Genomic DNA, 15,976 nt, shown 5'->3' with positions numbered 1-15,976 from the left:
GTGGGCCGCAGGTTGCACACCCCTGCTTAGAACTCCCACCCCATGGGATTCAAGTGAAGAAGCATCTGAGGGATGGGAAGCATACGTTTGGGCGAGAGGGGTGACCAGAGAGCCCAGTTTGAGAGGAAGGGCAGCTGATACATTTGCTCCCCATACCAAACAACCATTCCGTTGCTACTAAGAGGCTGCTCTCAAGCCCCTCCCATCTCTGCCAAACTCTTTGCCCTTCCCTTTCCAGAAGCCTAATCTCATGTTCCTCGTCCACCAGACGCTCCAGACTCTCTCACTGCATCCACAATGCTTGGCCTTTGCTTTGTAAGTGCTGCTGGTGTCTGTCCTCCCTGGGGAAAGAAATAGACTCAGCAGTACTCACACTCAGCTCCTCCTTCCACAGCCTTCCCCAGTCTTATTCCACTTAGCATGGCCCCTAACCTAGAAGGCAGGAGGGAGCCTGGGGGAAGGTCAGGAGAAGCAGCAGCTCTACCTGAGTGTCCAGGGCACACACTGGGAAGTGCGGTGTCAGTTTCTGCATTGCTGTGGGAACATGGGCACAGGAGGCCAACCTGGGAGAGCCCTAGACACCACGTACCACCCAGGAGGAGGAGGGCTCAGCTCCTGGAGACTCCCAGGCCTAATGATGACGCATCAGTCCCTCGGCCCTTTCCTAGTTCTGGCCCTGTCATCCAACTCTCAGGGGATTATAAGAACTTCCTCTCCAGACTCGGGGTCCTCCGCCCGTCTTCCTGACAATTACCCTCCCCCCAAACTGCTATCCTTCTGAGACAACATCACTCTCCATCTTAAATAACTTCAATGACTCCTAATTTTTTTCTAAATAAATACTTTTAGCACAGCAAAAATTTCAATTCAACATCTTTTTTAGTGTCATTTTCTGAAATAAACCTAAGCTTCAGCCACATCACACCCCTCAATTTTTCACAAATACACCTATGTCTCTAGGACTATGTCTGTGCCATTCTCTCTTCTGGGAATGCCCTTCAATGCCTCTTCTCTTCCCAGACGCTCGTGCTTTCAGGCCCAGCTCCAATCTGTTCCACACTGTGGACTGCCCCAGCCATGCCACGTAGAAATATCGCCTCCTGGCTATTCATCGTTCCCATGCAAAGACTAAACTGAAACTAATGCTTGTGGAGCTCTTACTCCATGCTAAGTACTTGGTGTCACATGAATTATTTATCACGTATTTCTGATTCCTTGTTCACGACAGGAGGGAGTCAACTGTCTTCATTTTCAGAAGAGGAAACTGAGGCTCAGAGAGGCTAAGTATCTTGCCCAAGGTCACAGAGTTAAGAGGCAGAATTGGGACTTGAATTCCCAGATGTTGGCCTCCCACATTCACAACCTTTCGCATGTGTTGGGGGTGCGTTAAGGGCCACACTGATGTGGCTGGTGTTGTGAGGAGCCATCTGATCCACAGGGGTCGTTAGCTTCTTCAGGGCAAGCTCTGCCTTCTTTGTTATTCTTCACGGTAGCCTCTAGGCCTAGGTTGGTGTCAGCCACAGAATACTCTGTACATGTTTGTGGAATTACTTGAAAAGGTGTTTGGTGAGCAATGTCACTCACCTATTACCAACTATAACAAAAGGGCATCTGAGGTTGAATCTTGCAGGAGCAGAAGAACAGTGTGGTAGGGAGGAAACAGAGGGAGGCCCATCCCCGCGCTCGGCCCTGACCTCTCCCAGCATTTCTTCTAAGGGAGTCTTAGAAGCAAGAACTTCCGAGCTCCTGGAGCTTTATGGATGTAGTGGGAATGAAGCCCAGGCTCTAGGAATATGGTCTCCCTGCAGCCTGTCCCCTACCTTCTTGCTCCTCACCTGCCTTCTCCTTGCTCCTGGCCTTTACGATGAGCTGTGATGCCCAGCAGCTGGCAGTGAAGGTGCCCACTCCCTTGAGAGACCATGCCCTCCTTCCCAGGATACCAGGGGGGACACCAGTCCCCAGCTCAGGGCCACCCCTGGCCTCACCCTCAGTGCTGGCATCATCCACCAGTATGATCTCCTTCAGCAGGATGGCAGGGGTGGTGTGCAGGACGCTGTACACCGTTCGCAGCAGCGTGGACCAGGCCTCGTTGTGAAACACAATGATGACACTGGTGGTGGGCAGTGGCGGGCAGCGCCGAAACTTCTGGTTGACACACCTGGAAGGATGGAAGTATAGATACAGTTCTCCAAGTCCCTCAGAGTTCGGGGGTCAGGGAGGGTCTGTGCACGGATACCATAACCACGTGCTGCTCCCGGGAACCTCCAGCCTACATTCTCTGTCGCAGCTGAGAATAGCTGCTCCCTGTTCCCAGCTCAGGCTGTATTTGCTACCTCCTCTGAGCTTCTGCACGGGTCCTAGCCAAACTACTGCAAAACCCGGCTCCCCCAGAGCTGGCTCAGTGCCCCAGCTGGGACACTTTGGGCTCCTCCCTGTCCGCCCTCTGGCTTCTCGGATCTGCTCTAGGAGTTACCAAGGCTGACTCTCTTCCTCAGTAAGACGTTCGTAAAGTGTAACCCCATCCAGAGGTCCCAGAGGGGAAGTGATAAAAGGCAAATTTGACATCTGAGAAAAGTGACTACAATTTTCATATTCTCGTTACACTCGGCAGTTCTTCTCTAATGCGCTTCCTCATTAGCTCCCTGTGATCTGACACTACTGTCACAACCAATTTCCTGTGCCCTCTCTCTACCCTCACCCACTTCAAGTGCTCTGGCGCTGGGCCGTGCTGCTACCCTCTCGACCCTCCATCTCAGGGGGGTTGTGAATCCTGGGTCTCAAGGGAACGTGTGGTCTAACTCCCGATCTTACCCCGTCTGTCAGTCAGAAAGATCTCTCACAGAGCCACCTCTGGCTGCCCTTACAGCCCCTTCCTGGCTGAGGAGCTCGTGACAAGTCCAAGTGGCGCCAACTTCTAGGACTATAATGCTTGGCTAAATTCTGAGGAACCCCAGGCTTGCAACCCTAAAGAATCATGAATTTAGGGATGGGAGCTGCCATGGGACAACACATCAAAAAGGGTATAATTCTTGCGTCAGGGAAGACAAGCCTGAACGAGAAAGACACAGAATCTCTGAGTTGAGGACAGTGTGATTGCAGCCACGACCACTCGGGAGTGAGGTGGCTTACAGCTCAAAGCTTGTGGTGCTGGTTCCGTGCCAGGACTGAGAGCGTGAACAGCTTCAAGCCAAGGCAGGAATGAAGTCCCGGGCCTGCCCGCCTTCGCCGGAGGGCGAGCATTGGGAGGTGTGGGCACGGTCCTGTCCGCCAGGGCCGCTGTCGGGAAACGTCCCCTCCCCAACAGCTCTGCAGCAGAGCCCCAGGTTCAAGGCCACCAAATCTGTGGCCTGGAATCAGTCCCTCTCCGCCACCCCTGTGCCAGGTGCCAGTCCTCAGCCCTGAGTCCCCTTTCTGTATCCTGTCACCTTCATGAGTGTGTCTCCCTCTCTCAGGGCTCCCTGCCCCTCTGGCCTGATCAGAACAGTCTTGAACCCCAAACCCTGGGACAAGGACAGCTGGTCAGGAAAAGGAGTGACGGTGTAGAGGAAGTCCTTGCCTATATTCTAAAATCCCTATCAGCTCTTTACTGGGCACTTGGCCCACAGCCACGGCCATGACCATACCAGCCACACTTTCAGCAGAGCCCTGGCCTCACCCCATAACTCTGGGCGCCACTTACTCAGGGGGGCGAGTGTCAGGCCCCAGGGCCCTCTGCAGGGAGATCTGGTCACTGGCGAAGGCGTTGAAGCAGTGCTTCTTATAGCCTTCTTCCTTTTCCTGGGTCTCCAGCGGGGTCCACTTGTCCTTCTGAAATGCTTTCCCGTCTGCTCCGGGGCTGTTGGGGTCCTGTGGTGGCCGTTCCCAGAAGGGTTTCAGTTCAGCTGGGGTATAAAACCCAGGGAGGCAGGACTTGTTTGTGGAGACCAGTGCCTCCTGGGGCTCTGGAGCCCTGATCTGGAGCTTGGGCATCGAATCCTTGAGGTTGTTCATGGCTCCCAGCATAAGGTCCAGGACATGGTCCTTCTGGCTCACCAAGGACTTCAGCCATGGTTTCTCTGTGGCCTGTTCCCTGCTGCTTACATCCCTCTGCAGGATGAAGAGGAAGAGCACAAAGGCGCTGCCCACCATGGCCAGGCGCAGGGGCATCTGGCGTCTGCGGAAGAGTCTCATCCTCCGGAACCAATGGGAACCCCGGCTGAGTCAGCTCCAGTGCTGGGCCCGGCCCTGGAAATAGCTTGATATGTCGTGGTGGCCACACCTTGGGGCCTGAGCCTGAGAAGGGAGGAGATGAGGGAGAGAAATAAGCCAAGGCAGGGGTGGCGAGGGAGTCAGGGGTTTGGGGTTCAAGAGCAGGCTCTGTTCCTGAATAGTAACATCACCTTATCCAATTACTTAACTTTCCTGCACCTAAATTTCCTCCATCCATAAAATGAGGAGACTAGAATCAGTGTTTCTCTCCTGCCCTAAGATTCTGATATTAATGGATATAGAATAACCAGAACACTCAAACTCTAAATGCAGAGATTAACCGACATAACCACTTTAGGAAACAATTCGGCAATTCCACTCCTAGTTTCATATTCCAGACAGACCCCAGTGCACATGAGCCGGGAGGCCTGCACCGGAGAGTTGCTAGGAGCGCTGATTAAAATGGCGAAGACGGCACCATCCAAATGTCCATCAGCAGTAGAATGAATAAATAGGATGTAATATCCACATCATGGAGCACGCTACAGCAGTGACAAAGACCGAACCACTTCTACGTGCAACATCGGGGGTGTCATGCCGAGTGAGAAAAGCAAGTGGCAGAAAGATACACACAGCATGGTTCCATTTATAGACAACTGTAAAATTTAAAACTAAACAATACACTGTTTATGAAAACAAAAATGAATACAAACTATTGTTCATGAATACAAAAATAAATATGTGGTAAAGCTATAAAGAAAACTAAAGGGCCCTGGCCAGTGTGGCTCGGTGGACTGAGTGCCAGCCTGTGAACCAAAGGGTCGCTGGTTGGATTCCCAGTCAGGGTACATGCCTGAGCTATGCGCTGGGTCCCCAGTAGGGGGCGCATGAGAGGCAACCACACATTGATGTTTCTCTTCCTTTCTTTCTCCCTCCCTTCCCCTCTCTAAAAATAAATAAACAAAATGAAAAAGAAAGAAAACTAAAGGAACAGTGAAACCAGAGTTCCTGAAGAGGGAGGAAAGATATGGGAATAAAGGCACACCGAACTTCAAAGTAAAGTGTTTTTTCTTAAAGTGGGAGGTGGCCACTACTGGCACCATTATTCCTTATAGCCTAAGCATATTTTATAAATATTCTTCTGTATCTACTCATATTTAATAAGAAATAGATATCTAGATTCTATGACAACCCCTTCCAGGCAGGATGAGCTTCAGTGTTCATCAGCTTACACCCTAGGCACACACGTCATCCCACGGCTCAGAGGATGTTTGCAAAGTTTTCCGTGGAGAGTTCTGGAAACACAAGGTTCCCTTGTTAAACACCAGATGTTCGTGGCAGTAGTAGACTTGCGCACAAATCCCAGTTCTGACTCTTCTAGGAATAATAGCCTCCTAGGGTTGTTACCAGGGTTAATAAGTTCAATGAAACAAACACGGAAAAAGCCTAGTTGTCTCTGCTCACAGTAAATTCTGAAAAAGTATTAGTTTTCCTCACCTTGGGCAAATTACTTAATCTCTCTAAGCCTCAATTTCCTCATCCATAAAGTGGGGATAACTAATACCTAACTCACAGGGCATGGTGAGGATTGAATTAGAGCTAATGTATGTAAAACCCTCAGCAGAGTGCCTGGAACATACTAATCCCTCAGTAAATGGTATCAATTTCTATCATTATAATTAATAAATCCCTGCTCAGCTTTCCAGCAATTTTCCTCAAGCACCTGGTCCTTAGCCAAAGCCACACTCATTACCCTGTGGCATGTCTTGCTTAAAAGGGACTTCATTTGAGCTATTTAATTATGTTGCTTAAACACGAAAGCTCCTGCCCGCAGAGAAGCCTGCTGTCTGGAGTCACTTGGAATATGACCTCACGGGGGAGCAGGAGTCACTCTGGGCTGGGGGAGACGGGTGATTTTCTTTTATAACATCAGACTCAGCAGCAGCATCAAAAATCAAATAAAATGAAATCTCTCTGAGCATCTATTTGGTATTAGATGTTGCCTATGAGACAGGAGAGGAGATTGCTCATTCTGCCACTGTTGATGGAGCACCTGCTATATGCCAGGTACTCTGCCGGATGGGGGAGACCCAGAGATAAGCAGGCCCAACCTTCAAGAAGCATACAGTCAACTGGGGGAGTCATATTTTAAATACAGATTGCTCAGTGAGACATAAGAGAGGGACCCTTGGGTGCTGACAGAGAGAAGATACAAAAAACTCAGTGGGTGAGGGAGGGTGACATCTGGGAAGGGGTCCCTCGGGGGCAGGAGGTTGGGCTGAGCACTAACCCACAGGTAGGAGCTGGCCAGGCGAAGTGAGCACACACGGAGGCCTAGAGGCAGGAGACAGCATAGCCAATCAGAGAACAGCAAGCAGACTGGGGTTGTGGGAGAATGAAGTCTGATGGAAGTGGTAGAGGATGGGCCTGGAGAGGCAGCTGCCACCAAGTCATCATGCCAAGCAGTCTGCCACTGACCTAAACTATGAGGAGCAATACAGGATTAGAGGGAGCTCAGCACTGCAGGAAGGACAATGTGATAGCTGGGGGAGGGCGCCTGGGGGACGGGCCTGATTGGCAGCCGGATGGCCACTTAAGAGGGGCTTGGGATGTGACCCAAGACGGCAACAGTGTTGATGGCGGAGGGAGGCTGTGGTGCTAGAAAACCCCCCGTGGGTGACGGGCGGGACAGTTCAGTCCGACTGGGGCATGAGGTAGGAGAGCATTGCTTTCCCCATGGGATTTTAGAATCGAGCTGGAGAACAAAAACTGGTACCACTGGGTCTAGGTAGCACCTGTCCAGGGAGGGGAAGGAGCAGGAAAAACATCTTTCACTGAATGTCCTTCTGCACTTTGAACCTGACTATATTACCTACTCAAAGAGTAATAAAATTAAAACACTAGCACAGACAGTAAGTGCCCAATTGGAAAAGGCAGAGTTCCCCGTGGGCTTGAAGAAGGCTTCGAGGAGGAAATGGGGATTCAGTGTAGAAGTTTTCTGCTGCAGGGGTTGAGCTATGCTGGGCCAGCACAAGGAGTTCTGCTGGAGCTAGACCCCTCATAAACCCTGGAACTGCCCCAGCTAAGCACAAATGGAGGCCAACAGGATGGGGGAGTGTCTGCCGCAGTGGCAACCTGTCCTGCAGGCCACGCTTCCCTGAAACGGAGACAGTCTCATAGAGAGAGGGCTGACAGCTGGAGGGGGGCTGGAGAGGGGTGTTAGAGGCCTCAGTGAGTGGAGAGATTGCAAAAAAAAAAAAAGGAAAGTAAAAGAATTTAACCCTCCCCAAAAGAAACAACAGTGTTAACAGCTTAGTCAAGTGCTTAAGACTCACCTCCTCCAGGAAGGCCTCCCTGACCAACTCACTCAGAATCACCCAGGTCACTTCAACTCCCACTTCCTGGCATTATGTCATGATCCCTCGAAGTGGGGTTGGCCTTTATTCCTTTTATTTCCCCTGAAGAAAGAGACCCAGGGTTAAACTGAGCCCTTCCGCGGCATACCTTCTCTCAACTCAACCTGGTGGTCAAGGCTTTCCTTCTAGAGCCTGCAATTCCTCAAGGTACTAACCACATCCTGAAATGAAAGGAGACACCTGTGACTAGCCTTGGCAGTAAGGCACTTGGTTCTCTAGTTTGTTTGCTCAGCGTGCAGGTGATAGGAAGAAGAGAGTCACTCAGAAGAGACACATAATCTGATGGAAGCCAGAAGACTGGGATTAAGGATTCCAGCTCTCTGAGTAGATGATTCCCAGAAGTGTGGTTAGCGAGGTCGGGGAGGTTGCCCTTCCACCAGCCTTGGTGAAGCAATAGCCCCTGTTCTGTGCACCAAGTGCAGGGCTTCACAGGATCTTCCCCTGGTGTCCTGTGTAGCTCCCTCACCTATGGGTTCCCACAGTACAGCCCCCAGGTCACCAGCAAGTGCACCCATGGCCCGCACCCACTCACTCCCCTCCTGCTGCTGCTCAGTGTTCATGCCCAGTTCTTTTTCCTCCAGCGACTCTTGGGATTTCAACACATCGGACCATCCTGGGTTTCAGTACTGAGATGATGCCAGAACACAGATTCACCTTCTGTCACTGGTCTAAGGGAGCTGAGCCTTCGCCCAGCTCAGTGTCTACGAAACCGCTGGCCGCACCCCAGTATAGGGTTGGGAAATACATTTAAACTGTTGCAAATCAGCACGAAAAAATTCTTTAAAGTAGATCAGAATGGAATAGGACAAAAAAAAAATCAAAGTAGGTTACATGTAAAATAGGCAATGTTTTGTTAAAATTTCGTTTCTGTTATTATACATACACATATAGCGTTCCAAAAGTCTTAGGGAAGGGTTACGCTTTAATAACTTCAGAAGCAGAAACACTACAGACTTTCAGAGAACATCATTTGAAAGTTTTATTTACATTTCTTTTACCTTATTGAGTTTTATGAATTTTGAAAAATAAATTTTTATTTTAATGTTTGTCTCAATCCATTGATGATAAACATTTCCTGATGCAAACTGAAATGGAAAATTTTTTATTCAAAAATTCATAAAGGTAAAAAATATAAATTATTATATTTTCAAATCGTGTTTTTTGTTCATTTGTGGAATTCATACCTCCGATGTGATAAAAGTGTAAAACTGCCCTAAGTCTTTTGGGACACCCTGTCACATGTTAAGTGAGTATGAAATTTTGTTGCAAAATGTCTTTCTTACTTTGCTCCAGTCATAGAGATCTGAAAGCCAATGACTGACACAGCCCATCCCCCAGAAGTCGTCTCAGGTCTGTAGCAGAATTCCTCTCTCCCCACCCCACATGACCCTGAGCGGACTGTTTACACGTCTCCCTGCCCCATCACAGCCTTCCCTGTGTGGGAGCAGTCTGTTCCCTCTCACACCTGTGACCTCCTGGACCAGACAGGCCAGGCTGTGTTCATCTCTTTATCACTTGCAGAGTCTAGCACAAGTTCAGTGTGTAGGAAGTAGTCCATGAACTCGTGGTGGAAGAGATGAGGGCAGCCTGGTGAAAGCTGCAGGGGTAAGCACCGACTTCACCAGGCGATGTTTCGAATGTACTTACTCCAACAAGGGTTGAGTCACATGATATTCTATTGTTAGGCATCAGCATGCCACTTTGACTAGGTTTGCCGGTCAGTCCAGCACCTGCACTTTACAGGTGAGGCCAGAGTGGTTAGGTGACTTCTAGATTGTCCCACAGCGTGTGGCTCCCAGACGCAGATGGCGGTCTCTCAACTGCCAGGCCACTGCTCTGTTCCCACATCTCACCTGCCCCTTGGAGGTCCCCTGGGGAGTTTGGGGACTGGGTTTGAATCTCCTGAGCCTGGAGATTTCCTGAGTGTCCCATCTTGACTCTCAGATCCCCACCCCCAGCCCAAATCTCACACAAGACTACAAATGCTTTAAAGCTGCCAAAACTGGAAGTCCCAAGCAAAGTTTCAGCTTTTATGAAAGCCAGGGTAAACCACACAAAACACACCCTTGCTGGCCAGGTGACCTCTTTGTAACAAGGTTTCTGTTTATCAACTGAGTGGCTCACCTCCTGAGACGTGGCAGCCAGGAAGTAAGGCACCGCCACGGGGATGTTTGTTCAGGTTAGTCACACTAAGGCTCAATCCCCAGTTTCTTGAAAAGAGGTAACTGTCGCCTCTCTCACCCAGGGTGCAGGTGCATGGAGCTGGACACCACGGCTGGGGAGGGAACAAGTCAATTTCAAGCTACTGGGGGTGGGGGGAGGGGGCCAAGGGGCTGCTTTGGCCAAACATCATCCCCTTCTTCCTGGCCTTCTCTCTCTCTCTCTCTCTCTCTCTCACACACACACACACACACACACACACACACACACACACACACACACACACACGGCGCTCATTTCACTTCCTCTGCTCTCATGCTGAGAACAAGGTAGCAAACCATCTCCTTCTAACCTCTCCTCTCAGCTCCCACCCTTCTGATTACAGAACGCTGCCAGGTTTTCACTTTTCTCCATAATTACACCTTTTAAGACACTTCAGCGACTGTGGCTTCTTTTCTGAGAAAGACACAGTGTAGGTTATTTCTGTAGTTAGTCCGTTCAGTTCTTTCCCCAGCACACCTAGGCTCATTTTATGTTCATGTAACATTTTAAGCTGAAGGAAGCCCCAAACAACAGATTTTCAATTGAAATAACCTCCCCAACTCTGCGCACACGGCAAACCGAGAACACTGCTTGGCATATATACAGTAGGCACTTAGTAAATGTTTGTCAACTTATTACAATTTTGTAAAAGTCCCTGAAAATCAAAATAATATGTAACCCAACAGGAAGCTCAACAGCTAGATCACAGGCTTTCACTGGAGGCCCTTGCAGGCCCCGACGGGCGGGGCAGGAATGTGCGACTGCACTCAGACCCAGAGCCGCTGGCTCCTCGGGATCCAGGGGTGAGGAGGAAACTTCAGGTGCGAGTGAGGTGGCATTTCCTAAACCCTGGTGACAGTCAGGCTGGGTGTGAGAGAAGGCAAAAAACCAAAAAACCAAAAAAAAACCCAAAGAAAAAACCCCAAACTCCAAAAAACAAAAAAGAAAATTTGAATTGAGTCTTACCATCTGTCGGTTGGGGGTGCAGAGGAAGGATAAAGGCGGGTTAAAAGGAAAGGTATTCCTAAAGGCTGGCTCTCTGGATTGCCGGGGGGGGGGGGGGGGGGGGGGGGCGTGCAGAACTGAGAACTGAAGTCTTGCCTTCGCTCCCCGACCCCACCATCCACTCCTGGCTGTAGGCCTTCTACTCAGGGCCACCAGAGACTCAACATGCCGCACCCTGGACTCAGGGTCTGCGTCCTACCCCCTCACCCAGCCAGCATTCCCAGTTTCCCCACCGCAGCCAGCAGCACCGAAATCCTAGAAACCACCTCTGCCCCACTCCCGTGTGTGTGTGTGTGTGTGTGTGTGTGTGTGTGTGTGTGTGTGTGTGTAGTTCTGAATCCCTTCTCAGTATCGGGTTCACCCCACCCACTGCCAAATTCTGCTGATTCATTCCCTGCCTCCCGGATCCTCCTCTTCCTCCCAAAACCCTCATCTGAGAATGAGCCCTTATCACCCAACATCTGGAGGATAAGCAGAAGCTGCCTGCCAGCGTCCTTTGCCTCAGGCCTCCCACTCCCTTTCACAACCAGAGCAGCCATATCCATACTGCCACTGCATGGCATGTTTCTACATGGCCCGGGCAGTCTGCTTCCTGTCTGCTCCTCACCCTCACTGGCTCTCTTTTCTCTTCACTGCCTTTCCCTTATACTCTTGCTAAGCAAGCCATGTTTCTTTTCTCTTTCACATTCCAATTCCAAACTCCCCTCCTCCAAGCAGCCTTCTTAGACTAAGGTGTATCTTACTGGCCTCAATATCAAGGTGCATTTGTTTCCAGGTTTCACTACCCATGTTTCCCCACGTGGGACTTCCCCACTAGATTTTAGGAGGGAGAAGTAACAGGTCTAGACACTAAGCCACCTAGATCCGGTTTTCTTGCCCTTTCCCAATCCTTAAATCCTGGTCCCCAATTTCTGCCTCTAGAATGCAATCCACCTAGCCTCCCAATCCCTGTAGTATCCCTCTGCCCTGAGGGCTTTGGTCATGCTATTCCACCGCTCTCATCTGTCCTTTGTTCTCTGTTATACGTCAGATGCAGAGCTGACAGTGAGGATTGGGTTTCTTCCTTCCTTCAAATCTCTACGTAGGGCTCAGGCCCAGGTTGCACAGGGTACAGAAGAATAACCTGACTCCACAGGGCTCTTAGGTGCCACAAAAGAGTCTTCTAACAGTCCTTTTTCTCTCCAGACTGAACCCATCCTTGTTCACTGTGCAAGCCTTTTAAACAGCACAATTATAGCATTGAGCTCGACAGAGACCGTCACTGCCCTGCACTTGACCTCTCCCGTATTCAAACCCTCACTCTCATTCCCATCAAATGAGAACGGACATTTTGGGATTTCCCAGGAGGAGCAGGGGCTGCACGAGGAGCTGAGTTTACCCAAGTCTTTGACACAGCGACTCACTGGGTCCCCCGGCGCCCAGGCACCTGCTCCAGTCCTCGGCTTCACTTCCAGGGCTGGGGACGCTGGAACACGTCTGTGAGAGCCAGAGGAAGGTTAGGACAGTATTACCACTTTTAAAATTACTACCTGCCACACCAAGTCAAGTAACAGTTACCTTCTCCATTTTACGCAGGAAACTCAAGCACAGCAAGCTAAAGTAACTCGACCACGGTCACAATCTAGGAAGTAGCAGAGGCAGGATTTGCACTTGGGCCCACGTCTCTCCAAAGCCCACCCACTGCCTGACGCATGACCCCTCTCTGCCTTGCATTCGGCTGGTGCTTAGAGCTTTGCCAAGGCTCTTTCATACACACCTTCTCATTTGCTCTCCACCCAGGGAGTGTTTATGTGATTTGGCTAAGGTTAGACAGCTAAATTAGCGACAGGGCTGAGTCAGCCGCCTGCCTCCATCATACCCACTGCCTTCGGGAACTGAGAGGCCCTCGGCACTACGGTTTACTGCCCCTCCTGTTCCTGACTTCTGTTCTAGGCAATGGCTACACGGACCAAGCCCATGGCCAGAGCTCCTGGCTGGTTTTCTCCCACCTGAACTAAGATGTTTCTGGTCTCAGAGGGCATCTGACATATATGAGGACCTCCCCTTTCATGCCTGAGTTCTTCTCTGCTGCTGTGGGTGGGAGTCAGCGTCCTGCTCACTGCGGGCAGTGGTTACCAAGGATGGGGCCATATTGGTCAATCCAGAATCCTTCATGGTTGCGCCAGCTTCAGGCTACTTCTTCCCTCTGACAGTCCTGTTCTGTTTTCTGCCCCGGGGCCCCTAAAGTGTTACCTCTGGGCGCCTAAAACGAACGGGATTCTAGAGGAACAGGAGCGAGGGAAGTCCCTGCAATAATACTGACTTTTGCTGGATAATTTGAAGCAAAGTTATGTAGTGTGTACCATCCATCACATGAATTTGCCTGCCTCATCCTTTTTACCTTTCCTGTGATGGGTAGGGACACAGCTGATATGCCCGCAAGGAGAACAGGGCCTGGGTGGTGAACACCTATCTCTAGTAAAACGGACACAAGCCCCAGGTTCTTCGGTGTCTCCAGAGTTGCTAACCTCTGTGGGCCTGGGGGCTTGCTGAGAGCACAGTATCAAAACGCGCCCTGGGACTGTCCCCAATGGGTTGTGGGCTAATAGAGGGGGTCTGTTCTAAGCGTTGGAGGCAAACTGACCCCCGCCCACACACACACATCCACACACACAGGGGAGCTCTGTCCTACCCTCTGCTGAGATCAGGGTCTTGGGGCGAGTAAGTTTCTCCTTTTGGTTAGCTGGGGCTTGGAACAAATGACGGGGAAATGGGGAAGTTGGTGACAGCCACAACCATGAACACACATCAGACCCCCTCCCCTCGATGTCACATGGCTCCCACTTGCAAAAGGCCCAGTCCTCCAGAGGGAAGACATCTGAGACGGACCCCAGCCACTCAGGAGGCTTCTGTTGCCTTGCCCCTTCTGCTCAGGGGCAGCATGGCACTGGCGGGAGTAACCTCTGTGGCAGATTTCCTGTAGCAGGGCACAGAGGGTGGCTCACCCAGGGGAGGCTGGGCACACAAGATATACGCAGCGGCGTGGGTGAGCGAAAGGAAGAGGTGGAGAGCCCTGGAGGGAGTGCGACGGCCTGTCCCTCTCCTGCCCCACCCTTACAAACCACAGAGTCCTGAGCTTTTCTTGCATTCATCCTTTAAGGGGCAAAGGGAGAGGGGGATCGTACCGCGGGAGGAGCTAGAGGCCACCACGACAGATTAGGACCAGTCTGGCCCACCCTCTCCTTTTTATTGTGGGGTGTGGTGAGAAGGAAGAGGAGGAGGAAGAGGAGGTGGGAAGAGAGCAAGGACGTGGTGGAAGCGAGAGACTGGAGGGAAGTCCCGAGAAGGGGGACAGATCAGGGTTTCAAGTCAGGGTTTCAAGAGGGTCGCTGGGGCCTGTGAGGGTCGCGGGCTGCTTCAGAGTCTTACCTGTTGCGCCGAGGCAGAGCCGCAGCCGCGCCGCCGAGCAGCTCGTGGGTTTTCTGACGGGACGTCCTGGAGGGCGGGGCCGGGGCAGGATCTGCAAGGCCACTGGAGCGCGTCCTGCCCGCCCCTCCCAGGCTAGGTGCAGGCGGCCACCCGCCGCGCCGCGGAGCGCCGCTGCGGGCCGCGCCTGGTCCAGCAGCTCCCAGGGCCTCCTAGAGGCTGGGCGCCGGGTGGCGGCCCCCGGCCCCATAAATTCTTCCCTCCGCCTGGGGCCGCTGCCAGGAGCCCAACTTTTCCAGATCTCAACCCACTCCAGAGTCAGCCTCCGCTGAAAAAGATTGGAGGGTCCTACCCACCCCAAAGTCGACGGGCATTAGCGGTTCTGCCAGTGGCGCGCACCGGCGTGTGCAGGGAACCGCACACTGGGTGGCGGCGCGGCGGGAGCGCTCAGCGCCCGAGGCGGCGGCGCTGGAGGGTTTAAACGCGGCCAGGCGGCGAGGAGCCCGGGGCTCCGTCCCACGTTTGCTTCTCATTGGCGGGGTAGTCTTGGGCAAATGACTCCTCCCCTCCATGCAACAGCAAGAGCGAATGCCTACAACTATTGTCCAGAAAGTACACGGGAGACGGCTGATCACACAGCTACAGTGATGCTCAAAGTGGGTTCCTGGACCAGCGGCATCAGTAGCATCTGATAATTTGTTAGGAAGGTAGATTCTTGGGTCCCAACCCAGACCTAAATAATGCAAATCTCTGGATTTGTGTTTTTCAAAGCCCTCCGGGCGATTCTGGTGCATGCTCAATTTTGAGAACCATTGAGCCTGTGGTGGCAGGGCTGGCCTGAGAATCCCGGTCAATTCATCTCCTGCACGCATGCTCTGAATCATCCCTTCAGGCTGCTCGCTGGTCATGCCCAGTTCGAAGTCTGTGACCTCGTCTTCGGGTCCTTATCTCAGTAACAGAGCAGTAGCACAGTGGACTGCAAATAGCCCCGATAATTTGAAAGTTTTCTATGATAGAATCTGAAACCACTGTGTTTTTCTTTTGTTTTGATATTTAAACAAGTTTGTATATCTATGTTTATGAGACCTGGGAGCAGGGGCGTGGGTGCGTAGATCTGAGCAAGAAGACAGTTCTGGCATGAACTGGGACAGGCAGGGGAAGCTACTTGGTGATTAACAGTTGCATGAAGAAGTAATCTTATTTTCTAATCTGGGACCCCAGGGTAGGATTGAGCTATTCAGCAGGAGGCCAAAGGTTTTCCAGTGATGAGTCTGGAGAGACGAGGCCAGTGGACCGTGTAGGTCTTGCCCAGCCCCACTAGATTAGGGGAATGGTGAAAGGTGGACGATCCCAAAGGAGCGGAAAAGGAGGTGTCCACTCTCTTTTGGCATGGCCACCTCTTTCCCCTTTCTCCAAGTAGCTGAGGAATCCCCTACCCCCCAACTCCCTTTCTTTCACACTAGAGACTTTCTGGGGTTTAAATTCCTAAAGAAAGACTTTCTACAGTGATTACTTGATCACGCATTTTAGCCCCGTGACAGGCACCCAGGGCTCATTTTGACTCCCATTGCTCCATTTGCCACCATTCTTGTCACTTACCTTATTTGACAGCTATCTTTCTCAGAATAAGGGTGTTCTCTATCGAAGGTTGCGGGATGCTGCCCCTTATTTCTCTCTTTCTGAGGGCTGGACACTCCCTTACGGGTCTGGCCCTAGCATTTTTGCTCCACCCTTCCTCTAACTCTGCTCTGTGGCTCCCA

At 51.5% G+C, this 15,976-nt stretch overlaps 1 protein-coding gene across 9 annotated transcripts in view; it reads right to left on the bottom strand.

The window, feature by feature from the left end:
* Nucleotides 1-14,651, bottom strand: part of GALNT6 (polypeptide N-acetylgalactosaminyltransferase 6) — a 30,571-nt gene extending 15,920 nt beyond the window's left edge. The window contains exons 1-6 of one of the 9 annotated variants that reach the window (XM_024575420.4): nucleotides 14,220-14,635; nucleotides 12,190-12,287; nucleotides 9,729-9,879; nucleotides 7,524-7,646; nucleotides 3,680-4,272; nucleotides 1,986-2,158 (exon numbers count right to left, since the gene is read on the bottom strand). In XM_024575420.4, coding sequence (XP_024431188.1) covers nucleotides 1,986-2,158; nucleotides 3,680-4,170 — 664 coding nt within the window. In that variant the 5' untranslated portion in view covers nucleotides 4,171-4,272; nucleotides 7,524-7,646; nucleotides 9,729-9,879; nucleotides 12,190-12,287; nucleotides 14,220-14,635. Of the gene's footprint in view, nucleotides 1-1,985; nucleotides 2,159-3,679; nucleotides 4,273-7,523; nucleotides 7,647-7,692; nucleotides 8,636-9,728; nucleotides 9,880-12,189; nucleotides 12,288-14,219 lie in introns of those variants that run through there. The other 8 variants (XM_024575422.4, XM_045184155.3, XM_024575425.4 and 5 more) reach the window with 8 other exon arrangements.
* Between the last annotated feature and the right edge of the window lie 1,325 nt (nucleotides 14,652-15,976).

This window comes from Desmodus rotundus, chromosome 3 (genome assembly GCF_022682495.2).
Source record: "Desmodus rotundus isolate HL8 chromosome 3, HLdesRot8A.1, whole genome shotgun sequence".
In the NCBI taxonomy this organism is placed as follows: Eukaryota; Metazoa; Chordata; class Mammalia; order Chiroptera; family Phyllostomidae; genus Desmodus; species Desmodus rotundus.
The sequence above is the reverse complement of the archived record's forward strand: the minus strand, read 5'-3'. Positions and strand labels throughout refer to the sequence as shown.